This window comes from Brienomyrus brachyistius, chromosome 4, assembly GCF_023856365.1.
Source record: "Brienomyrus brachyistius isolate T26 chromosome 4, BBRACH_0.4, whole genome shotgun sequence".
Taxonomy (NCBI): domain Eukaryota; kingdom Metazoa; phylum Chordata; class Actinopteri; order Osteoglossiformes; family Mormyridae; genus Brienomyrus; species Brienomyrus brachyistius.
In genome coordinates this window covers 10,209,741-10,235,864 of record NC_064536.1, presented here as the reverse complement: position 1 = coordinate 10,235,864, position 26,124 = coordinate 10,209,741, and the positions used below count along the sequence as shown (strand labels likewise).

At 44.9% G+C, this 26,124-nt stretch overlaps 3 protein-coding genes and 1 long non-coding RNA gene across 13 annotated transcripts in view; 2 read left to right on the top strand and 2 right to left on the bottom strand.

Annotated features, from left to right (window-relative positions):
• The first annotated feature begins 1,894 nt into the window (after positions 1 to 1,894).
• On the top strand, positions 1,895 to 12,847 carry LOC125739800 (CMRF35-like molecule 5). Its single transcript, XM_049010259.1, has 3 exons — positions 1,895 to 1,937; positions 9,497 to 9,796; positions 12,100 to 12,847. The coding sequence occupies exons 2-3, from the start codon at positions 9,616 to 9,618 to the stop codon at positions 12,450 to 12,452; spliced, it is 534 nt and encodes a 177-aa protein (XP_048866216.1). The 5' UTR covers positions 1,895 to 1,937; positions 9,497 to 9,615; the 3' UTR covers positions 12,453 to 12,847.
• A 991-nt stretch (positions 12,848 to 13,838) lies between these two features.
• Positions 13,839 to 18,377, top strand: LOC125740256 (uncharacterized). The gene is made up of 4 exons (XR_007397486.1): positions 13,839 to 13,977; positions 14,461 to 14,555; positions 17,579 to 17,650; positions 18,153 to 18,377. It is a non-coding gene; the product is annotated as an uncharacterized LOC125740256 (long non-coding RNA).
• The window catches only part of LOC125740248 (tripartite motif-containing protein 16-like), a 65,347-nt gene continuing 57,159 nt past the window's right edge, over positions 17,937 to 26,124 (bottom strand). For 8 of the 10 annotated variants that reach the window (XM_049011156.1, XM_049011154.1, XM_049011151.1 and 5 more), the window contains one exon: positions 23,768 to 24,616. In XM_049011156.1, coding sequence (XP_048867113.1) covers positions 24,081 to 24,616 — 536 coding nt within the window. In that variant the 3' untranslated portion in view covers positions 23,768 to 24,080. Of the gene's footprint in view, positions 18,162 to 19,535; positions 19,752 to 23,767; positions 24,617 to 26,124 lie in introns of those variants that run through there. The other 2 variants (XM_049011158.1, XR_007397480.1) reach the window with 2 other exon arrangements.
• Positions 23,768 to 26,124, bottom strand: part of LOC125740250 (tripartite motif-containing protein 16-like) — a 91,007-nt gene continuing 88,650 nt past the window's right edge. The window contains exon 7 of the transcript XR_007397482.1: positions 23,768 to 24,007. The gene's annotated coding sequence lies outside the window, so the exon portion shown is untranslated. The remainder of the gene's footprint in view (positions 24,008 to 26,124) is intronic.

Below are 26,124 nucleotides of genomic sequence, written 5' to 3'. Positions count from 1 at the left end.
GTTCTTTTCTTGATATGCTGTGTTGAATTTTCTCCAAACATGGCATCTATGATTGTGGCCAAATAACTCAATTTTGGACTCATGTGTCCAGAGAGCGGACTTCCAGAAGGCTTCTGGTTTGTCCAAGTGCTCTCTGCCAAAGTTTAAATGGGCAGCTTTGTTCTTTCTTGAGAGCAGAGGCTTCGTTCTAGCAGCTCTCCCATGAATGCCATATCTATTTATTTTTTGCCTGATTGTAGACACATGTACATTTATCCCAGATGCTACCAGAGAGGTCTGCAACCCTCTGAAGGTGATGTGTAGGTTGGCCTTTATCTGAATTATTATTTTTCTGGTGCTTCTTGGTGAAAGTTTTGATAGCCGTCCACTTCTGGGCAGAGTTGTGGTGATGCTGTGGTGAAGAGTGTGATGCTGAGTGCCCTCCATTTGTAAATGATTTGTCTTGCATTGCATGGATGGAGCTGGAGTCTTTTGGAGATGGTCTTGGAGCCTTAACCAGACTGATGGGCTGTCACCACCTTATTCCTGATGTCCTCAGATGTCTCCTTTCCTCTCAGCATTGTTGATCTGTGTGCTTTATGCTTTGGCATGACAGTAGTTTGGGTTGGTTTCTTCTCTCTTTTAATCAGTGCTGCTCAAAACCTGTCCTAATGATGTCTCATTTGATTGGTCTGCTTAATTGACTACTACAGTACCCACATGTGCCTGAGTCTATTACCTACACATACTTCTGCACATACTCTGATTAAATGTTTCACGTAGTCTGCTGGCTATTTACACAATTCCCTTAAAACAGGTTCATTGGAATTGATGAATATAAACCTAATATTTCATATATAAAAACTGATGATGATAAAACAAGAAAATCATGGTAAAACAATAAAAAATCTAAACTACTCAAGGGGTTCACAAACTTTCAAGCACCACCATATTCAAGCAATTTATATACTCATTTGAAAAAAGAAGAAGCTGAGGTCCTCCTGCTGTAAGTTTGAAAAGCCTTTGCTTGTTAACACTTGCTACATGCCCACACTTTTCGATTAGTGCTACAGCCAAGCAGACCATTCGGCTGGTGCTACAGCTTACAGCAGGAGTGCCTCCACTTCTTTAGTGTTTCTCAGATGACATTCAAAGCCCCAACTTGGTGAGCACCCTGCATGTTTATGAGGATTGGTAGTATTTCTCTGAGCCAGGGAAGCAAAACCTTTCTCTTTGTTTAGTATCATACAATCATTTGTTACATTTATGTCTTTAGAAATGCACAGGATGCAGCAATGGAAAAATTATTCTACTAGTGTTAAAGCACATATACTAGGTTTAAACCACATATATAGGTATAAACCAGTTGGGAATCCTAAATTTATTGTTAAATTTAAATGGATACGTTTTAATAAAGTAAAAAATTTTTGTTAAAAATATGGCATTACTGTCAAATGAATTATATAATGTTATTATTATATATATTGTATTATATGCTTATATACACTTAATGTTCTCTTTATGTATTGCTTGTGGTAAAAAATAATCTAAATTGTATTTAGATTTAGCTTATATAAAATTATATTTTCTAATAAATGTAACAAAGAAACAGATAGACGTTGAATTACTAAAACAAACTGTCATGAATGAAGGCAGTATGCTGCCGAGTTTTTAGTTAAATTTGGATTTTCATGTCAGCTCCTTCTCTTTCACTGGGATCACAAGAAAAATTGTTTCATATTACAGAGGTCCACTGTTTTATTCAGTATAATTCAAGTGAAACGGGTTAAATATTTATATATGCATCTTCAATATAAGGCAACGGGAAGTTTTCCTTTATGCACTCATAGCGTGTGAAAAACACATATTCTCGGAGGCTCATAATAGGTGCAGGAGACCTTCCTGTTAATCTTTTCTCTTTTAAAAAACATGTAACCATTTCTCTTTTGTTTTTGCAGGTGTAACCTTGGGCTGCAAGGTTACGTAACCCCGACTACGCCACCAGAGGCCCTGCCCCTCAGGACTTCAAATTAACCCCACGACTTCCCTTCGCATGAACACACAGAGACGCATATCCCAGAATTAAAACAATTTATTAACAATAATTTAAAACTGAACCCTCCCAGTCAGTAAACAATTACCAGCATATGACACCACTAAAACACACAAACGGGGTTGAGAGCAAAACTCAGGTGCTGGTGGTCCAATACTATAATCACGCCTTAACCCCTTAGCCAGCCAGGGAAGGTGCTTACCTGGAAGAAGAAAAAGAAGGAAGGGGAGACACCACACACATACCCCCCAAGGGCACACACATCCAAGTGGGAGTTAATATCAAAATCACAGCAAACCACATCCTGGAGTTAATACTTCTCACTCACCCCACATTCACTCCATGCAGTGCAAGAATACAACCTCCAACCCCCAAACTCCAGCACCACATTCACTGGCTCTCCGCTGTAAATGGGGAAGAGACTAAACTACCCTCCAGACCTCCTACTATACCAGCCAGCACCCAGTTAGCCCCGATAACCACGCCCCCCCCCTTATTCACAACAATGCCGGTACAACGCACATAATCTTACAAAACGAAATCAAAACCAGGCAAAACAGCAGTGACCAGCTCCTGAGCATCAGCATGGACCCGGACACACTTGTCACCCCGAACCCAGCCTAGGAAGAAGATCAACAGCCCTTACATACCCGGAAGAGAACAGAAATGCACTCAGCCACCCCGTCCAACCCCTATTACTCATTACCTTATGCCGCAGCCGGGACACGGAACCAACCGCTCACCACCATTTCCGTCGCTCGCAGAAGTATCGCGGCAGCAATCGAACCTCCCCCACTAGCGGCTTCCCACCGCTTTTATCCACGCTGATCCCAATTAAGACGCCATCATGAACCGCCCCCATTTACCTAATCAGCGTCTCATGCATACCGCCGGATACGGGATCCGCGGATGACGTCATCCCTAGCGATCACCGGTTACATTCTACCCCCTCCATTTGAATCGACGTCCCGTCGTTCCCACTCCCGTAGCCACCCCGGGAGACAGACAAGTCAATCCCTAGAAGCCCCAAGACTCCCCTCCGAGGGTTCCCCCGCCAAACCCAGTGCCCCCGAGGTTACAGCCCCAATGCTAGTGCTCACCACAGAAGCTGGAAGGCGATGTGGATTAGAATGTTGCCCCGCCGTTACCCGAGTGCTCCGGCGCAGGGCTCCAGCCTCAACCCTGGCAGATGGACTATCCAGAGGCCAACCACCTCCTCCTGCAACCGAGCTAGGGTCCTCAACCCCAAGGTCAACTTCCTGTACCCCAGTGGAACAGGGCCTAGGCAGTGCCCTTGTCGACTCCCCCTCAGACACCCCTGGCACAGTCACGATCACCCCCGAAACTGACCCTTCATCATAATCGGCCATGTCTAGCCGGCAAGGATCCCCAAGCCCCGGTCCCCTGGGTTCCTCCCTGGGCCCCGGGGGCGGATGCCTGCTCTGCAGAACACACTTCATCATGATCCGGTGTACCTGCTGTACTTGTTCCAAATCCTGAAGGGGTGCCACAGTATACACTACTCCCCCAGGCGCAGGCGCTCGCAACACTTGGTACACCACTGGGGACCAAACATCCTGGATTTTATTCCGGCCCCGCACTGAATGGTTACGCAAATGCACCAATTGACCCACCTCCAAAGGTGCACACAGGGCCCTTGAATCATGCCTTGCTTTCCGATGGTCGGCTGCACGTTTCAACTTCCCCTGGACGCTACTAAATGCCACCTCCAGGGGCCTCTGATGTTCTTGCACCCACTCACACATCATACCCCTCCACGGGTCCGACCTCCGACCCAAGAGAAAATCCACAGGTAACTGAGGTTCCTGACCAAACATCAGGAAGTGTGGAGACTCACCAGTAGTCTGATGTAGGGTCGTGTTATAACTAAACACCAACTGTGGAAGATACTGTGGCCAGTGGCTCTTCTGTTCTGTCGACAGGGTGCGTAATAAGTTATGCATTGTGCGATTGAAGCGCTCGCACTGACCATTCCCTTGTGGATGATAAGGGGTAGTGCGAGTCTTCTGGATGTTATACAGATCACACAACTGATGAACAATCGCACTCTCAAAACACCGACCCTGATCAGAATGGAGCCTTGCTGGAACTCCAAAACGATAGAACCATTCCCTGAGGAGAACACCAGCCACCGTAGAAGCTCGCTGGTCCCGAGTGGGTATAACCTGCGTGAACTTGGAAAATACATCAGTTAATACCAACACTTGTTCCAACCCATCCCTAGAGGGCTCCAAAAATGAGAAGTCTATGGCTAACACTTCATTTGGCCTATTTGCTAGCAAATGGCCCATCGGCGCTCATCCCTGTGTCTGAGAAGACTTAGCGAGCATACAACGCTCACACTGCTCACACCATTCCCTAATGTCCTTGGCCATCCCTGGCCAAAAACACCTCTGGCGGACCAAAGCCGCTGTCCGCTCGTTGCCCTGATGTCCCTGGGCATCATGCAACTGGTACAACACCTCTTTCATTAAAGATGCCGGGAGTAGGAATTGCAACCACCCCTCTCCCCCATCCGGCCTAAAGACCCTACGGTGCAGGAGACCATCTGCCACTGTGAGGCGGTCCCACTCCCGCAACAACAGTCGTGCGGCAGGCAACAAACCCTCTCGTTCTGCTTGACTCGGCTTACGTCCTGCCTCCCAAAAAGGAAGAACAGCACTAATGGTAGGATCCATCTCCTGAAGCTTCCTCAACTCAGCCGAGGAACGCTGCGGGAGCACTGTCATAGCTGATTGCGTCACCGGTGGCACCCTTCCCGAAATGGCCTCCTGTAGAGGGGATGGCAACACACCTTCCGGGAACAGGGATACCAAACTCTCAGAATTAAGCTCTAGTTGTTGCCGCGACAGCGCATCAGCATTTCTATTCGTCCTGCCAGGCCTATAGCGAACCGAAAAATTAAACGCTGCCAGCTCAGCCACCCACCTCTGTTCAGTGGCCCCCAACTTGGCAGTGCTCAGATGGCTTAAAGGATTATTATCGGTCCACACTACACACTGCTGGCCCCATAAATATTCCCGGAATTTGTCGGTCATTGCCCACTTCAACCCCAAAAATTCCAGCTTCATAGAACTGTACTTCCTCTCAGCTGGATTGAGGCTCCGGCTAGCATAGGCCACAGGACGCACCTTTCCCTCCTGCTCCTGTGAAAGCACAGCCCCTAGTCCATGATGACTAGCATCCACCTCCAAAATGAAAGGCAGAGAAAAGTTTGCAAAAGCCAGAGTCGGAGCATTAATCAGTCGTACCTTCAGCTGCTGGAAGCTCTCCTCGCATCCGTCTGGCCACACCTCCGCCAACCTCAATTTCTGGCCCCTACGACCCCTACCCCCCCCTTGTTCTGCTACCAGGCGATGTAGGGGGCCCGCCAGTCTGGCAAATCCCTCTACAAAGCGGCGATAATAACTGGCGAAACCCAGGAAAGACCGCAATTCCTGGATGTTCCTCGGCCTAGGCCAATTTGCTACTGCAGACACCTTCTCCGGGTCGGTAGAGACGCCATCCCGGGAGATCCGATGGCCAAGGTAGCGCACCTCCTTCCCAAAAAAGCAACACTTCTCCAGATTAGCCTTCACTCCCTCCCTCTGTAGTCATCCCAACACCAACTCCAGACGCTTCAGATGTTCACCTGCATCAGAGGAAAAGATGATAATATCATCCAAGTACAACCATAAAGACTGCCCATTCTGATCCCCAAAAATCCGTTCCATCAATCGCTGGAATGTACTAGGCGCATTACACAACCCAAAGGGCATTCTATTAAACTCGAACAGCCCAAAGGGGGTACAAAAAGCTGTCTTCGGACGATCACTCTCGGTTACAGGGATTTGATGGTATCCACTCGACAAGTCAATAGTGGAAAACCACTGAGCCCCGGATAGAGAGTCTAATGTCTCCTCGATGCGAGGCAGGGGAAATGCATCCCTACGGGTTTTGCTGTTCAACTGCCGATAATCCACACACATCCTCAAGCGGCCATCCTTCTTTTTCACCAGCACAATGGGAGAGGCAAAGGGGCTGCAACTTTCCCGAATAACTTGACTATCTAACAATTGATGAATATGAGCCCTCACAGCCTCATAATCCGACGGGGGGATACGTCTAAACCTTTGTCTGACCGGCTTATCATCCATAAGGGGAATATCATGTGACAGGAGCGTAGTACATCCCAAGTCACCCTCCGATGACGAAAACACTCCAGCATATTGCCTCAACACACCCCTAACACGTTCCTGCTCTACTGAGGGCAATACTGACAGGTCAAGTCCCTGAATTTGCTCCAACACTGAATGGTAAGCACCCATATGGGCATTCACAGAAAGGGTTACCCCACCCAAGGTACTCCCCTCCCCAAGGGGCTGATCTACCGGCCCCACCTTCTCTGTCACCCCGGGAGGCAGACTTACTACTTGGGCCTGTGTCACTATACCCACTGGACAGCGCGGATAAAGAGTGGCCATAGTTTTGTTGACATTCAAAATGGGAACATACACAGTCCCCTTGGTTACTCTGAGGAAAGCCGGAAGGGGCAACAAACTACTTGGAAGCTGCCGAGCGGCACTGGTGGGCTCAAATACAACTTCCCCTAAAGCCCCACCCAGCTTTTCGGCACAGGTTGCTGCCACAAATTTAACTGTTCCCCCAGGTATATAAATAGCCTTTCGTCCTCTTACTTTTACCAATCCCCTGGAGGGAGGATCATTAACAGGAGCTTGCTGGCAAAACTGGAACGCCTCCTTCCACCGTTGAGCCTCTAGGCCAATGGTGGAACCATCAAAGAGGGCTGAACCATGCTGGACAAATAATTCAGTATAACATTCCCTGATCACATTCATCCCCAGCACCCCTGGTGTACTAGAGCCACCTGACCCAGGAGGATCCCTAACCACCAACCAGCCCCTCTTTGGTAGATGTTTACCCAAAACCTCAACTGCCAACTCAACATAGCCCACATAAGGTATTTCAAGACCATTTGCCGCCTGTAAATGCAACCAATTACACTCCTTCAATTGGCCCTGCATATGCTCCCGGAAAAGACTCTCCGGTAGTGTTGACACCATTGACCCTGTATCTAACAAACACTTCACCCCTACCCCCCCTACTTTAACAGTTACTGTAGGGCACTGGCCTACCAATGAGGAGATGGCCTGACTTACCGGGGTAGGCCGACAGGAGCCAATGTTGCCCCCTTCCAATGAGTGGCTCAGCACATTGGAGGGGCCTAGTTTTCCGGAGGCTGGGACGCAACACCGGCCTGGCCAGCAGAAACCCGGAAACCTGACAACTCAACCTGCTGACACCTACGACAAATAACAGTACCGGAGCGACTCGGGCCCCTCGGCTGCTGCGAACCTGATAGGGCCGAAACACTTTAGGTCAGGAAATTCAATTGCTCCTGGTGTTTTAGCAACATTCTCTTTAGCTCTGCTAACTCTACACCAGTAGGTGCAGGAGGTAAAGACTCAACCTTAGGTGGGGGTCGAGTGTAATGCATGGCACACAGTGAGGGCACAGAATGACTCCTACCCCTCCCACATTCACTGGGCCTCCCCTCCCGCTCCCATCGGATGGCTTCGGCCCGAACATCAAGCATGGACAACTGGGGGGCCTGGCGGACAAAACGCTTCAACTCCCTACGCAGAGCTGGATCATACACATACTCCACAAACTGATCACGCAACAACATATCTGAATTAGGGACAGAATCAGGAGCACGTTGTAACACTTTATCCATCAATGAACAAAGAGCATGAGAATATTCCTGCAATGATTCCCCCTCATGTTGTTTACGTGAAAAGAAACCCTCCTGTAACTCAACATAGGACTTAGCACAACCATACAAGTCCTTCAAAATGGCAGCGATCACAGCAGGGTCCTCCCTTTCAGCCCTACTCCGATACCGAATTTCAGCCTTAGCCTCCCCATCTAGATGATCATACATAAAATAAGCTTCCTCCAATCCATTCAGATGTCGGGCCCTCACGCTAGCCTTTACCTCCTCCAACCATTCATCCACCCCAATCCCAAAAGTTCCCCGAAACACTGGGCACCTCCGCTCCCTGGGAATATACAACCGTTCCATCCCAGTGTTAACCAAATGCCCGTCAGTCCTCGATGACCCGCTGGTGCTTGGCTGTACGGTGGTATGCTCCCGCCGAAGATGTTCATTCTCGGCCTGCAGCTGTTGCACCAAGTCCTTAAGTCCTTGAACCTCTTCAGACATGGCTCCTCCCCACACTGCAGGATATAACACAATTCCAGCCCCAGCTGGTACAGGTAATGTCCCTCGATGGGCCACTGCTGTTTTGCCTACCAATCTCAAATCAATCCACTAATAACAAACCAAAAACTGGAATACTTGTCTCTGGTAAGAAGATGCAAAATCCTGCCGACTACGCCAGATTGTAACCTTGGGCTGCAAGGTTACGTAACCCCGACTACGCCACCAGAGGCCCTGCCCCTCAGGACTTCAAATTAACCCCACGACTTCCCTTCGCATGAACACACAGAGACGCATATCCCAGAATTAAAACAATTTATTAACAATAATTTAAAACTGAACCCTCCCAGTCAGTAAACAATTACCAGCATATGACACCACTAAAACACACAAACGGGGTTGAGAGCAAAACTCAGGTGCTGGTGGTCCAATACTATAATCACGCCTTAACCCCTTAGCCAGCCAGGGAAGGTGCTTACCTGGAAGAAGAAAAAGAAGGAAGGGGAGACACCACACACATACCCCCCAAGGGCACACACATCCAAGTGGGAGTTAATATCAAAATCACAGCAAACCACATCCTGGAGTTAATACTTCTCACTCACCCCACATTCACTCCATGCAGTGCAAGAATACAACCTCCAACCCCCAAACTCCAGCACCACATTCACTGGCTCTCCGCTGTAAATGGGGAAGAGACTAAACTACCCTCCAGACCTCCTACTATACCAGCCAGCACCCAGTTAGCCCCGATAACCACGCCCCCCCCCTTATTCACAACAATGCCGGTACAACGCACATAATCTTACAAAACGAAATCAAAACCAGGCAAAACAGCAGTGACCAGCTCCTGAGCATCAGCATGGACCCGGACACACTTGTCACCCCGAACCCAGCCTAGGAAGAAGATCAACAGCCCTTACATACCCGGAAGAGAACAGAAATGCACTCAGCCACCCCGTCCAACCCCTATTACTCATTACCTTATGCCGCAGCCGGGACACGGAACCAACCGCTCACCACCATTTCCGTCGCTCGCAGAAGTATCGCGGCAGCAATCGAACCTCCCCCACTAGCGGCTTCCCACCGCTTTTATCCACGCTGATCCCAATTAAGACGCCATCATGAACCGCCCCCATTTACCTAATCAGCGTCTCATGCATACCGCGGGATACGGGATCCGCGGATGACGTCATCCCTAGCGATCACCGGTTACACAGGCACTAATGGTGAGAAGAGACGTATAAAGATAACAGTTCAGAAAGAAGAGAATGTGATCATTCCATGTTTCTATGATAATAAGTACACTGATTATCGGAAAAAAAGGTGCAGGGAATTAATGACAAATTGTATTTCTCAAGGAGACGGTTTGTCAGTCACTGATTCCCCTGATCAGGGTGTCTTCACAGTGACCATGAGGAGCCTGCAGAGTGATGATTCTGGCTTATACTCATGTGCTGTACAAGCTGATGGGGAAATCAGAGCAGTTGGCGATTCATATAGCATTACAGTCATCAATGGTAATATGTTCTTAAAATGACATTTAAATTGTTTTAGATATGGAATAGGCATAAGGGGGGTGATCCTGCCATCAAGCACTTAAGTCAAAAAAGCACCTAAAAAGTTACGCACTTTTGAGTTACGCGTATTCTCCCCTCCTCAGCGTGGACATGCCCACCGCACTCAACCTGAAGGAGAAGGCACGGCAGGGCAGGAAGCATAAATCTATGCTTAATAGGGTAGAGGGGTGAGATTTAAGTGACAGTCACTAAAAACCGGTTTGGAATAATACATCGCAGAATAAGTATATCAGCTTAAATTTAAGCTTGTTTTACCTATGCAGTTCACTGCATTATTGTTCTATCAGCCAGACATTCTAAACTTTCAGTCCATGCTATTAATGATAACATGTTTAGGCATATTTGCTTGTTTATTTCAGAATTGTTCTGAATGAAGAGGGGAAAAAGCTGAAATATATGGATTCATTTTTACAATAAGGGTCATTCCTCTCAAACTCATTACCGTCAATTTACCGACCAATTTTTTCTCATTTTTAAAATTAGTTTGATGTCAAACTCACAAATTTTTGTCTAAAGTCTTGATTGTGATTGAATTATCAAAATTGAGTGATTTTAAAACATTTTTGTCACAGCATGAAATGGGGAAGCGGGCACAGGAGTCCAGGGAATCGGGTGAAAACAGGGTTTATTACGGAGGACCGACTCGGGGATACAGAGCAAAATGCAGTACTGCCCTCAATGACCAGACTGGGGAGACACTCACAGAAACTCACTTAAATACACCACAGCAATTAACATAACTTGAATCCGCTTATTACAAGAGGATTCCTCATGAGGTAAACGAGGGGGTTTGGCACAAAGGAGGATCAGAATGATCAAGGCATGAAAGTTTTCATGAAAATATCAGTTCTAATGGGGACGGCATGGTGGTAAGGTGGTTTGCACTGTTGCCTCACACTTCTGGGACCCGGGTTTGAATCTCCGCCCAGGTGACGTTTGCGTAGAGTTTGAACTTCCGGTGAAACATTTACCAGCAAAGAATAGCAAATAAAAATATTACAAATATTGATTTTTGGGGCGGCATGGTGGCGCAGTGGTTAGCACTGTTGCCTCACACCTCTGGGACCCGGGTTCGAGTCTCCGCCCGTGTCACATGTGTGTGGAGTTTGCATGTTCTCCCCATGTCGTCGTGGGGTTTCCTCCGGGTACTCCAGATTCCCCCCACAGTCCAAAGACATGCTAAGGCTGATTGGACGTGCTAAATTGCCCATAGGAATGCATGCGTGAGTGAATGGTGTGTGAGTGTGCCCTGCGATGGGCTGGCCCCCCATTCTGGGTTGTTCCCTGCCTCGTGCCCATTGCTTCCGGGATAGGCTCCGGACCCCCCGCGACCCAATAGGATAAGCGGTTTGGAAAATGGATGGATGGATGGATGATTTTGCATGGCGCATTCATAATATAAATGGAGTCAGAACCAGACAAGATAGTGATGCAACAACGATCCTAATATCTCACTTTCAGAGCTTTCAGGCGTGTCAGATTGAGAGTTATTGTAATAAAACGGAGTATGCTGTTTGTAAGATGTGCAAAATACTTACAATGTGAATGCATTGCGATAGACCGGCCATGTGCACTGAGTATAAGGTGAACAGTTGTATATCAACAGCAATATGTACTTGCTTGTCGAGTTAGAGTTGTACAGCAACAGAAGACTGCTGGTGTGTTTGGTTAGAATACGTGCCTGGTGAGTGTGGATTCAGTTACAGGGAGTGTTGCTGCATGGTTGTAGTTGTGTGTGTGTCTGGTCTTATTGTGACTTGGTGGAAAACCATAGCCTAGCTGATTAGCTAGGTTTGCAATCTTAAAACCATCCCTTCATTGGGATGAAATGGAATTTTTTTTTGTAAGAGTGGGACAGGACAGGAGTGAAAATCCACTCTAATACCTCTAATACAGCCCTCAAGAGGACATGCACTTACGTGTACTTAAGTCAGTGGCTGAATGCACTTAAGAGTCATTTACATGCAATATGCCCATATTTTTGTGTTCATCTGGCCAAAATGTGTAAATCGCCTAAGTGCACTTAAGTAGATGGTAGAATACGCTGAAGTTAAAAAACACGCAGCTTTGCACTTTTTTGACTTAAGTGCATAGGAGAATCAACCTCAAGATAAATAATTCCATGTTAAACAGTACTGAATTACCAAAAGTAGTCATAAATCCACATGGAGATACAAACAAAGATATACAGACACATTTTAACCGCTGCAGATAACATGTATCCATTCTGTCTCTCCGTTAAGGTTCTCCAGATCTGTCAGTGAGGGACATCATGGTGAATGGTGAGGAGGGCGGTACTGTCACTGTACAGTGTCTCTACAGTGACAAAGACAAGTACACCAGGAAAACATGGTGCAGGAGAAACATGGAGAAGCCCTGTTTACAAACATGGAGCAGAACTTTCGACAGAGACAGAACTAAACTGCATGTCAATAATGTACAAAGAATAATGACTGTGACTCTGACCAGACTGGAGATGAAGGACACAGACTGTTACTGGTGCGGTGTGGGAGACTTAAACTTCCCCGTTCATATTACTGTTTCTCATCAAACACAGAGTAAGCTAAACGCTGAACAAAGCATGACTCTCAAATAGATATGATAATAATGTTACACTGATTGACTATCAATTTAATACTCATAAATAATATTCATATTTTAAATCTATGCTAGGGTTCCTTCGAGTTGTCCAGTTTCCCCCATAGGCCATAAAGTTGTCACAGTGAATTGGAGTTACCATATTGTAGGTGTGAATCTGTGAGTGAGTGTGTGTACATGTGCCCTGTGATGGGTTGGCACTCCATCTTGGGCTATTATGTGCCTTGCGCTCTTAGCTTCTGGGATAAGCTCCAGCCTCTGCAACAGGGCCGGCATCAGAGTGGATCTACCGGGCTGGCATCTAACTAACTATGGGGGGGCACTATCGATCGTGAACTATATTCATATGAGCGACACTAGAGGTTGACAATTTTTCGTGACTCCCGTGGGTCACGGGATTCCCAGCAATGTTCACGTTAGCTGCCATCAATAACAAAAAAAGACCCAGACAGGCGGTCAGTCATCATAACAGCTCCCTACACTGTCATGCCAACCTTATAATCACAGGACTAATGAAAAGTAAACAAGCACCTTTCATATGCATCCCTTGTGATGCATAAAACGCAAACGCAGTGCAATGATTCGTTCAGACTGAACGCAGGAACATCTTACCGTTGATTAGGCTTCCCATGAGTGACGCAGTTCAAACTCCATCGGGGTCTCAACTTTGTTATTTATTTTTTTACACACCCTTATGAAATGAGGTTGCGCAGTTGGATGACTCGCCACCCTAATATGACCGCTGGCGGCTGAAAATTCTATTTTATCATATTTTCCGTGCGAAAGTCAAATGCCGCACCAAAGCAACATCCAATCAGCACCAACTAGCCTACATTCTTTCAAGTGAATTTATAATATGACAAAAATATTTGAAACCGCTCTTTATTAATTTTGTGAATGTTTACGTGTTTAATATCTGAAAAATAATTAGATATAAAGATTAATATTTTGGAGCCTGTGTTGGTGGGTGCTGGAGCGTGTGTAGGGGGGTGTGGCGACTCGCTAGGGGGGGCAATGCCTTCAAATGCTCTACCTTGACGCCGGCACTGCCCTGCAATCCTGCATCACAAAATGTGTATGGAAACACGGATGAAGAGAAATTCCACAGTATATCACCGAAAAACTGCTCTTTCATAGGACGTTTTTTGCATTTATCTCAGCATTGACTTGCTGTGGGAATAGCAGGGTAATGCTCTTATATTTGCATCGCACTGACACATTGAGCATCCATCTCCTGCCTCCTTATACTGATCAGGGGTGTGAGGGAGCCTGAAGCCCATGCCAGACAGTGCACATATAGGGCACAAAGCTGGAGTGTTTCACTAATTCTATGTAATCATGTCATATTGAATAAACTCAGAAATACTGAACTGTGTTACAGCTACTAGAGGTCCAACGACTCTGATCACATTGACTACAAACATGCCAACAACATCACCAACAGGATCTTCAGCAGTTCCATCTTCAAATGACTTGATACCTACTGGAGCCAGAAATGGGAAACACACAACGCATTTCACCAGGTGCAGTGAAAAAAATACGAAAATTAATCTTATGCCAATATTCAAGAAAAATATAATGTATGAAATATAAACAATGTGCGTAATCTAAGTTAAAAGCCAAGATTATGCCTTTTTTAAGTTATGCAATATTCATACCATCCATCCACTTTCCTCCATTCAACCTGGTCTGGGTCACAGTGGCATCGGTCTAAACATCTCTTCCAGCATTCATTGTCTTTAATAATATGAGTGTATAGTTCATAGGCATAGACCACAGTCAAGTGTATAGTGCATAGCCACAGATGAAGCCCATCCCTCGACCAAAGTGTAAGGGAACAGACCCACAGCAGGCCAGCACCTCTCACACAAGGCAACTACAAATGAATAACAATAACTTCAAAGACCCAAACACAATGTTCTACAAATATTCACATATTGATAGAAGAACCTGTTAGCCTGTGAAGCTAATTACCCACCACGGACATTTATTTAAACATTTTGCAGTTTGTCTCTGCTGAAAATTCTCCTACCATCATGTGGATTTCTACTGCTTCTTCTGCTTGATGTGATGGGAACCTGGAAGCTGTGGCAAATGCGGAGTAAGTATTTCCATCCATATTTTACACTTCTTACCCAGTACAGTGTCATTGAAAGCCTGGAGCAATAAGCCATGCAAAGAGTGATAAAAATATCTCCACCCAAGAAACAGAAATGTTATGGGCAATATTTTTCTATTTAATTAGATACAGATGATGCAGATTCACATTATGCACTTTAATCCAGGCCATTATCCACCAGAAATATCAGCCACAATAGACACAGAAGTTGGTATGAATTTGTGCAGAATGATTCTATTAACTTTATTACAGAGAGAAGAACAAGAAAAGGCAACAGAGTAAGTTAACATCTCACTGTGATACATGGATGTAATTTAAATTACAATAGTTGTGTGTTTTGAAATTTTTAATAAGTTTATTTAATTTTTACTGCCTTTACTTCTGATATTATTATACTCAGCATCTTGTTGCTTGCTGTTCAGCTTTACGCATTAGCATCACTGAAGAAGGCTGTCAGTGACAATGGCTGTAACAGTATTGTTTTCTGAACTGTGACAGTATAATTTTCCTTAGATGGACACACACCATAGTGATGAATTTATATTCAGCACTGTTGCCATTAAAGGTACCACACAAAGCAATTTTTTGTGTTTTTAATTATACTCTGGTGTCTACAGCCATGGCCAAAAGTTTTGAGAATTGAGTTTTGAGAAATTGAGTATTGGTTTTCACAATGTTTGTTGCTTCAGTGTTTGTAGATCTTCATGTCAGATAGTGTGGTAAACTAAAGTATAATTACAGGTATATCAGAAGTGTCAAATTATATCATAAGTGTCGAATTATATTAAGTTTGTGCAAAAAGTCAATATTTGCAGTGTTGGCCCTTTTCAAGACCTCTGCCATTCACCCTGGCAGGCTGTCGATAAATTAACAGGACATAAATATGTATAACACTAGAATATGCTATGTACAGTGCATAATACTTGATAATGATAGTATGTTACTGGTTTATGTCATTACAAAAATGTAGTTTTCATCATTATTTTACAGTGTATTCTTACTCCTTCTACTTTGCCACATGTAACTGTAATACTGTCACATCAGCAAACTCTCAACATCGTTCTTAGCATTGTAGCAAGAGCATTGTACTTATTTTGTATTTCGGTCAACAAATGATGTTAAAATCCTAGCTTCATCCGGCAGCTTTTTATCAAGAACTCCAGTGAGCAAACTGAGCAGCTCATAAGTGCACAAGCCTCTTGCCAATTTCAGTATCACAGTGTGCATAATGTTGTTTAGTACTTCCCTGCTAACCTGGTCTACAGTATGTTTCCTAAATGCATAGTTGCTAAAAATGTTAGCAACTTCCATAGTTGGAACCATGCAGCCAAATGATTTCAACTATTTAAGTTCCTAATGGGGGCTTTTGGGAAACATACCCCTAAATAGGATTTATATTCTTAGCCTACTAGTAATAAATAACCTTACATCAATAGCTGTAAGTATATATTTTTCTGCTCACTGTGGGTGCATGCCCCTCGAGAGAGAAAAAATATGTTGCAGGTTGTGCAGAATCAATTGGACTTGAAAGTGGGGTGTATATGTTAAGTTTGGGGGTGTAGGTAAGACTGTGATGCAACTGTCGTAACCAGGCTGGATGCAGGGAGCAGGAGCACGTTGGACTGGGTAGTATGGGATTTAATGGGGAATTGGAGCAGGAACATGGAAACAAGCCAAAAATACACAACACCCCAGCAGACTACACACAAACAAACAAATTTATTTTTGTATAGCACAGTATCACGACATAACATCGTCTCAAAGCGCTTTACAGCATCCTCACCCAAAGCCCCCAGTGAGCAAGCAAAAGGCGACAGTGGCAAGGAAAAACTCCCAAGAAGGAAGAAACTTTGGGAGGGACCAGACTCAAAGGGGGAGCCCATCCTCCAGGGGCCGGCAGGGAGAGTCAAATAGGAGAGATGGTTAAGTGCCAAGTCACACTGTCCAAATCATAAGATGTGGAAGATGACACAGGCAGAACGGCGAGCTAGATGCAGGGACGTCATTGGTAGTGGCGACGTCACATGTAGCAGGGTGTGCTGGACATCTTGGTAGATTGAGGTCTCCAGGCAGCACCCCCCAGGAGGAGTATGGGAAATAAAATGTACAATTAGTTAAAGTAGAGGAGGCTATAGGCAGTGCTAACAGCTAGGTGAGTGCAATATGAAGTCCAATGTACAAGCTCCGGCAGATTTGGCTATGGCAGCATCAGTAGGAGGGAGAGGCAAGTGGGAATGCAGGCATGGGGAGTCCCTGAAATGTCAGCACTCCAATTCCACAAGGGATTCTGAAGCCAGAGTGACAGCACTGACAGTCCAGTTTATCCAAAGCCAGTGGCACCGATCCCCACCCAGCTCTACACCTCACACTATAGGTCTGACTGGGAGTGAGGAGTTAGCTGGAGCTAGAACTAGTGTCCCTATACGCTAAACTAAACAGGTGTGTTTTTAGTTTAGACTTGAATATTGAGAGTGAGCCTGAAACCCGCACATCTGGTGGAAGACCATTCCACAGCTGAGGAGCTCTATAGGAGAAAGCTCTGCAGCCTGCCGTGCCGTGCTGTAGACAATCGGACTTCAATGGCAGACCTAGGGAAACGTACTCGAATGCGGAACAAAATACACAGAACTAATCGGAAATTACACGAAACGACTGGTAAATGCGGGGATTTCACACGAGGTTAACGAGGGGGCGTGGCACACAGGAGGATTGGACGAGCAGGGCATGACAATAACAGTCTAGGATTTTTGAATCAGCCTGTTTTACTACCTTCTTTTGCATGCGTGGGATTCATTTTTGAAAAGGACAACAACAGTGTTTGAGATTCCCAATATGTCAGTTCTATGCACTGAACCCTCCTTATTCAACTATGCCGAGGTTAAGTCATACTTTCATTGTATAGCACCTTTGTGGCAAATTGCCTATCAAACATTGCAAGCACACTTTGATTTGTCCTTCATATGAATTACATAACAAACCAGCTTCCTTCTTTTCTGCTTTTCCAGCCAAAACCACAGCAGCGTAATGACTCTGGAGATGAAGTGAGCTACAACTCTTTAGCAATCTAACTCAAATAGGTGAGTTAACTGCACTGCCCTCTAGCTGTCAAGCACACGATCGCACTGATGAATTAGTATCATTGTATTTAAAACTTGTGAATGCTACTGTCCATAAATGCTGGTGAAAATCAACTTTACAGTGAATGAGCCAGAAAATCCTCAGATACACACAGAGTCAGGTTCCGATATTATATGTAATCATACTGTAACCTGTGTAGCATCAGCTTTTGTCCTCTGTCTTTCTTTTCCAGGCTTTTTGGGTGATTTTATTGCTTTAATCTTCTATTAGGACAAAATTGTCTCTGACATCTTCTTGAGACTGACTTAGATGATGCTGCCTGTTTTAGGTCTCAAAGAAACAGAAAAATATTTAGATAATGTTCAATTTATGTATAAAATTAACAACGAAGGGAAAATGGACTTTCACGAGACACCATGGTTTAAACAGTGATGTAAGTGTGTTACTTTATTTGTATTTCTGTGTCCTTTAGGTGACCTTTAACTCCCTGTCTCTTCATAGGAGTCGTGACTGAAAAGAGGAAAATACAGAGAGATCATGATTCACCAAGAAGGAGCCTCACCTTATGTATTTTTTTGATGTGGTCATATTCCAAAGTTGATTATACATGTACTGGGCACAGTTATGGACCCCTGCATGTCACTCCCCCAACATGCTGACCTTGTGTTTAAAATGGCCCAACAGCTCCTGCACCTTCCACACAGGCTTATGAGTTTTAATTTTGGTCATTTATTGGTTCTGTCCTCACCATTAATCTGACATGCTGGTAAATCTCTCTTATTGTTAAACTCAAATCAAACGTTTCTCAGGTTGTTAATCAGGCCAGATAACAGAAGCAGCTCAGCTTTCACTGCCTGAGTTGTTCTCCCTTGATCAGTCTCTAGGAAAGACACCCTTATGATACAGGACTCACTGCACAACCCAGTTTTATGTGTGAAAAACGGCAACAAAACCATGTGCAGGTTTGGCAGGAAATATCAGGCGAAACATCAACACAAGCAGATGCCTTACATATTAAATGGATGGGAGCAGAAAGAGCTGTGGGCATAAACGGACTCAGACCCGGGATGGTTGGATTGTCAGGGGTGATTTATTAACAAAGAGCACAAACAGGAGAGAACAGAACAGAAAAGGAGAATGAAACACTGATGCAGAGCCGAAGCCGGCGTGGTGGCTGCCACAGGATCGATTCCTCCCCCCTTAGCCGGCGACCCACCTTATACACCCACCCCCAGGGGAACAAGTGCACCACGTCTAAATTAGACAGGGGGGAGAGAAACAAACACGCCGCCAGTAGAGGCAGCAGCACAGAATGTGGAGCTCGTCACTAGAGGGAGTCAGAATCCACCTTCCCATTGTGTTCGGGGGTATATCTGTATTACTGCAGTGCCACTGTGAGTGTATTGTGGGTTATATTGTGGCTGAGAATCTTATTCCTAAACTGTGTGGAATAAAAAAAGGACTATATATATATATATATATATATATATATATATATATATATATATATATATATATATACACACAGTACTGTGCAAAAGTCTTAGGCAGTCACATAAACTTTAAATGATATCCATGTTTAAACGTATGTTATTATGTCTGTGTTATTATTTGCTCTTAACCATTTCAAAATCTCTCCTAAAGTCATCCCAGTATTGGCAGTATTTTCAATATACTCATGTATTTTTTGACATGACCACTAGCACACCTCATATAGCTAATCAATACCTCAGTGACTTTTCAAAACTAGTTTCATTAATTGAGCTGGTGGTGAAATTGAACAAATACATGAAATGGCCGAGGTGAACCTGAGGAGAGGTTTAGGAACCATATTGGTGTTCATCTAGCCATCCAACAAGATATCAGTAACTTTTTTGAAAACATAAGAAATTCCTTTTAGTTTTTTTGTTTTGCTCATAATTTGCATATGTTCTAATATTAAATTTTGTTTTTCATACTGAGAAAATATAAATTTACTACCCAGATAAATAGCTTTAAACATTTCCTATGACTGCCTAAGACTTTTGCACAGTACTGTATATATCTCAGGATTCCTAATGAAACAGGATGTATGTGTTTTTTCTGATAAATGGTAATCACCTACACTATTTCATGATGATCAGGTGCTTTTCTGTTGTTGTTGTACTAACGTTATTTATTAAGATTTTATGTCATTTATGTTTACTTAGTTAATGTATGATTAATTTGATTATATCATTATCTTTACTAAGTTACCTCAGGACCGCTGTAGGTTTTTAGTTAATAAACTGGCTGCCGTCTGCCGCCCCCTGCTGGCCAAAGCGTCGCCGCTGCGATATCAGGCTGCTGCGCTCAGTGAGCAGAGAGAGCGGATTAAGTCTGTTACTCAGTTACGTTCTGGGCAGCGCGGAACCGGGACATTAATGGGATAGAATAGGAAGCCTTTATTGTCAGTGTACAGGTAGCACATACAATATATAGATTAGATTAGATTAGATTAGATTCAACTTTATTGTCATTACACATGTATAAATACAGGGGCAACGAGATTCAGTTTAGCATCTAATCAGAAGTGCAAAGAGCAGCAAGTGCAATAAATATAGTATGTGATATGTATGGTTAAATGCAGTATGCACAGTTAAATGCAGTATGTACAGTTAAGAGCACAGTGAAGGTGGGAATAGATATATAGATATATATAATAATAGACTATAATATATATATATACACAGATGTACAATATACAGACATACAGATGCGCTATGTATGTGCTGTGATACTATAGGTACTATAATATATATATACACAGATGTACAATATACAGATATATACAGATGCACTATGTATGTGCTGAGATACTATAGGTACCATAATATATATATACACAGATGTACAATATACAGATATACAGATGCCCTATGTATGTGCTGTGATACTATAAGTACTATAATATACATATACACAGATGTACAATATACAGATATACAGATTCACTATGTATGTGCCGTAATACTAAGAGTGCTATAATATATATATATATATACACATACATAGATGTGCAATGTACGGGTGTGTTGTGTGTTTAGCGGGGGACTGAGTTCAGTAGTGTGACCGCTGTGGGGAAAAAGCTGTTCCTGAACCTGCTGGTTTTAGTCCGAAGGCTCCTGTAGCGCCTTCTGGAGGGGAGGAGCTGGAAGAGTTTGTTGGCTGGATGAGAGGAGTCCTTAAGGATGTTGCGTGCTCGGCGTAGACATCTCTTCTTGTGGACATCCTCAATGGCAGGAATTGGAGTCCCTATGATTCGTTGGGCGGTTTTTACCACCCGCTGCAGTGCCTTGCGGTCAGTTACAGTACAATTCCCATACCATGCTGAAATACAGTTGGTCAGGATGCTTTCTATCGCACAGCGGTAGAAGTTGCCCAGTATGTCAGCAGACAGTTGGTTCTTTTTCAGTGTCCTCAAGAAGAAGAGGCGCTGATGGGCCTTCTTGACCAGGCTGGAGGTGTTGGTTGTCCAGGACAGGTTCTCTGAGATGTGTGTCCCCAGGAATTTGAAGCTGGAAACCCGTTCAACAGCCATGCCATTGATGTGGATGGGGTGGTGGGTGTCTCTCTTCTCCTTCCTGAAGTCCACAATGAGCTCCTTGGTTTTGGAGGTATTCAGGAGCAGGTTATTATCAGCGCACCATGCAGCTAGGTGTTTTACCTCTTCCCTGTAGTCAGACTCATCGTTGTCACTGATGAGACCGATCACCGTGATGTCATCTGCAAACTTGATGATGGAGTTGGATCCATACATAGGCCTGCAGTCATGGGTGAAAAGGGAGTAGAGGAATGGGCTCAGCACACAGCCCTGTGGAACGCCAGTGCTGAGTGTAATGGTAGTAGAGCAGTTATGGCCTGACCTGACATGCTGGGGTCTGTCGGTCAGGAAGTCCGTGATCCAATTACAGATAGAATTGTTAATACCAAGATCCCCAAGTTTAGTGATCAACTTAGAAGGGATGACTGTATTGAATGCTGAGCTGAAGTCAACAAACAGCATTCTTGCATAAGTGTTCTTATTGTCCAGGTGTGAGAGTACACAGTGAAGCGCTGTGGATACAGCATCCTCTGTACTCCTATTGCTTCGGTAGGCAAATTGGTGAGGATCCAGTGTGAGGGGCAGGCATGTCTTGAGGTGTGCCAGGACCAGTCGCTCAAAGCACTTCATAGCTATAGGCGTGAGTGCTACAGGGCGGTAGTCGTTCAGGCACATCGGTGATGAGTGTTTCGGCACTGGCACTATGGAGGTGGTTTTGAAGCATGCTGGTACTGCTGCCTGGGCAAGGGACAGGTTGAAAATGTCTGTAAAGACCCCTGTAAGCTGTTCAGCACATGCCCTAAGCACACGTCCAGGAATGCCGTCAGGGCCAGCAGCCTTACGAGCATTGATACGGCTCAGTGCATCATGTACCTCTGTGTGGGTGAGTGTGAGGGTATGGCAGTCATCAGAGTGTGGGGTTATGGTGGACTTTTCCTTATTGTCCTTGTCAAAACGAGCGTAGAAGTCATTCAGCTCATTAAGGGAGGACACGTTCATGGCTGTCTGTGTGGAAGTGCTAGGCTTGTAGTCAGAGATGGCCTGGATGCCCAGCCACATGCGACGGGGGTCAGAGTTGACAAAGTGCTCCTCCACCTTCAGTTTGTAGCTAAGCTTGGCCTTGTTGATGCCCCTCTTCAGTTCTGCCCTGGATGTACTGTAAGCCTGTGCGTCACCTGATCTGAAAGCTTTGTTACGTGCCTTTAGCAGAAGTCGCACTTCCCTGTTCATCCATGGTTTCTGATTTGGATACGTTGTGATCTGCTTCTCTGTAGTAACACTGTCAATTGTGGTGCTGATGTATTCCAGTACTGAGTGTGTGTAACAGTCAATGTTTATATATGAGTCGAAGGTGGCCCGAGAGGCAAACCTGCTCCAGTCCGTGTCCTTAAACCTGTCCTGGAGTGTAGAGTCTACCCCCGCTGGCCACACTTTGATGGTCTTTACTGTTGGTTTCACACGGTTGATTAGTGGTGAGTACTTGGGGGTGAGAAACAAAGAAAGGTGATCTGACTGTCCCAGGTGGGGGAGGGGTGTAGCTGTGTAGGCCCCAACAATGTTTGTATAAACATGATCCAAAGTTTTATCCCCTCTGGTATGGCAGGATACATGTTGGTGAAATTTAGGTAGCACTGTCTTTAGGTTGGAGTGGTTGAAATCCCCTGCTACAATAAATGCAGCCTCGGGGTGAGCAGATTGTTGTTTGCTAATGGCTGCATATAGTTCTTTCATAGCAAGCTTAGCATTAGCATCCGGTGGGATATAAGCAGCTGTTATTATAGTGGAGGTGAACTCCCTCGGCATATAAAATGGTCTACACTTAACCATGAGATACTCAAGGTCAGCTGAGCAATGTTTTCCAACAATGACAGAGTTCGTACACCAAGCCTTGTTAACATAAATGCACAGTCCTCCGCCTCTTGTCTTACCGGAAACATCAGCTGTTCTGTCCGCCCGGAGAGTTTGGCGTCCGACTAGCTCAATAGCATCGTGAGGTATACCACTGTGTAGCCATGTTTCCGTAAATATTAGGATGTTACAGTCCATAAGTCTCCTGTTGTCGGTGATCCAAAGTCGTAACTCATCCATTTTGTTCACCAGGGACCGCACATTAGTGAGGAAAATAGTGGGTAAGGAAAGCCGATGTGGTGATAGCCTTAGCTTAGCTGTTAGTCCTCCGCGTTTCCCCCGCCTTTGTTTACGGTCTCTGCGCCGTCTTCGAGCACTTCCGGTCGGCCGAGTAGCCTGCAAAGCGTCGGGTGTTCTTCTTATCTCAGGGATGAGACGAAGGCTACTGATAAAACAGTCGGAGTTGTGCAGATCTATATCCAAAAGCTCTTGTCGGGTGTAAGATGTAAAAGCGAAGCTGTTCTGAATGAACTGACCCGAAATGAGCAGAAATATAACTGCTATTTTGCAAAATCTGAAGAGACGCTGAGCCTCGCGTGACGCACGCGCCGCCATCTTGGTCAGAAAAAGACAGATATATAGACAGAAATATAAAATATACATATAGAGGGGAGGGGAAAAGCTCCCCCCACTCATCAGGCTTAGATTTCATTAAATTTTATTTTATTCAGAATCAGAATTAACTCTATTGGTACAACTGCATGTACTATGAATTTGTTTTGGCAGTTTAGGTGCATTTACAGACAACATAGAACATAAGTCAGAGAAAAAGAGTAATTTTCCATGTTTGTTCAGCTTACAGAACCCAATTACTTATTTTATTAACATACGTCACACTTCAGACAGAGTAAAAATGGTTATACTGGTTATAAAGCAGAGATTTTAGCTTTTTGCCACGGAGAAGCAGCGACATGTGACACTCTGATACGGTAAAAATGATTCCTCCAGCACACAGTGAGCTATCCCAGCATGCACAGCGACACAGAGGAGTTTCTATAATTAACCCCAAACCCAGGATAGAGGGGTTCAGTGAATGAGGAGGTGAAGCTGTACAGGAGGGTCAGTCCATTAGAGGAGACTCTGTAGAAGGACAGAGTACCAGCCGCCCGGTCCAGATACACTCCTACTCTGCGGGAGCCTGAGGGCTTTATGCGTATGACAGTCTGTTTATTATTGTGCCAGACAGAGTAACTGTCAGGAGAGCTGAACAGACTCCATGACTTTTCATTGGCTCCAAGCAGACAGTCAGCACTCCATCCTTTCCTCCCGATTCCTTTATAAGTCACTGCTATCCGGACTCCATCTCCACTCCACTCAGCCTCCCAGTAACAGCGACCAGTCAGACTCTCTCTGCATAGAACTTGGTGATAGTAGTCAAATCTCTCTGGATGATCAGGATATGGCTGCTCTGCCCCCCGTGTCGCCTTCCTGTTCCCCTCTGACAGAGACAGGACTCTGTTTGCTGTGTTGGGGTCCAGCGTCAGCTGGCAGGAGTCTGTAGGCAAGAGGAAGAGCGATTAATCCCATGACGAAGCCCAGCATCTCCATCATTATCACTGTCACACCTCACACACTCACTCACACAGAACTCGCTCCAATACACACATTTTATTCCCAATATACTCATGTAGCCGCCCGAGTCTGCGGCGCTCCGGCTGCCCCCTGCGCTGTGAGACAAGCCGCGCTGAGAGACTCGCTGGGGCCGAACTGCACTTTAGCCTGCGCTCTATTATTCTGTACGATGCATAAAATATAAAAAGTCAAATATGTGAAATACCTCAGGAAATGTTGGACGCCCGCGCGACGCCGGCGGGAAGACGCGCCAAAATGATGCGCGTGTTAAATAGGCTTAATTACAGGTAAATAAAATTACAAACAGCATTCATCAAACATATTAACCATAAAATTACACAACAAAGATTACCACTAAAAGTGAGTTTGTTTTTAGGTCATAATATGAATTTCTTTTAATCCACTTTGGACACACACCTCTCTCCAGCAGCGCGCCGACGCGACGCTCCCAACGCGGACGCATCTCGCTGGTTCTCCGCAAAGCGCATCACTCGCGTATTACACCGCGTATGCGTACATGGAAACGTTCATATTTCTCTGGTCAAGCTGTGTACTTTGCACATGCGCACGTGTCCTATTTAAGTATTATTAGTAAATTATTATTCTGATATTCCCTGCACACGTACTACAGCCGCGAGGTCTGTGTATGTTTCCCTACGTTTTACAAATTCAGAGCGGCAGTTCACGGGGCTGCCAACTTTGATCAACTGGCTGGCGTGAGATTGTCATTTCGGGGCAAGTCTGCACACATATGCATACGCATTTATATGTATGTAACAGTTTTATTACCTTGAAAATTGGCTGTAGGGTTTGCAAACTACCCCAATCCTCATCAAAATCATCTATGTTGGCGTTTGAAGACAGATCTGGAGTGCGGCAGGCGGTCGTCCGCGGAGGAGTAAAATGCATCATAAAAGTTCAGACACGCACGTCCGCCTGTACGCGCGCGGAGAGGTACCAGTCTGGCCGCCACGTGTTTTCTGTGTAGATTCCGGCTGAGTCTGCGCGCCTACATGAAGATTACAAGACGCATGCGCGATGTGCAGTACCACCAGAAATTGGGGTGGCAGTATGGTCACGTTTTGTCACGGAACATTGTCTTTACATGCGGTACAGATAGTATTAAAGTAGCATCTGATTTTTTTAAGAATGAGTGTCCAGAAGAGTTGTATATTTTCAGAGACAAGAAAAAAAGTATTCCGAACACTATTGTGTCCTTCTGTTGAAAGCGTCTTCAAAATTTAATGGCAGTATAAGTTCCATGTGTCATGTGTACAAGGTACAATGAAATTCTAACTTGAAATTCTTACTTGCCCACTTTCATAAGCAGCGTTATTTTTCAATACAGTTTCATTCATTCATCCATCAATTTTCTGCCACTTATCTAATATATAACATATATTCTATATATAATGTTGTATATATTATATA

Excerpts from the sequence above, each read along its gene's own strand:
- LOC125739800 (XM_049010259.1), top strand. The coding sequence starts at position 9,616 with ATGACAAATTGTATTTCTCAAGGAGACGGTTTGTCAGTCACTGATTCC. Across the intron at positions 9,797-12,099 it reads TAGCATTACAGTCATCAATG|GTTCTCCAGATCTGTCAGTG; the intron begins GTAATATGTTCT and ends CTCTCCGTTAAG.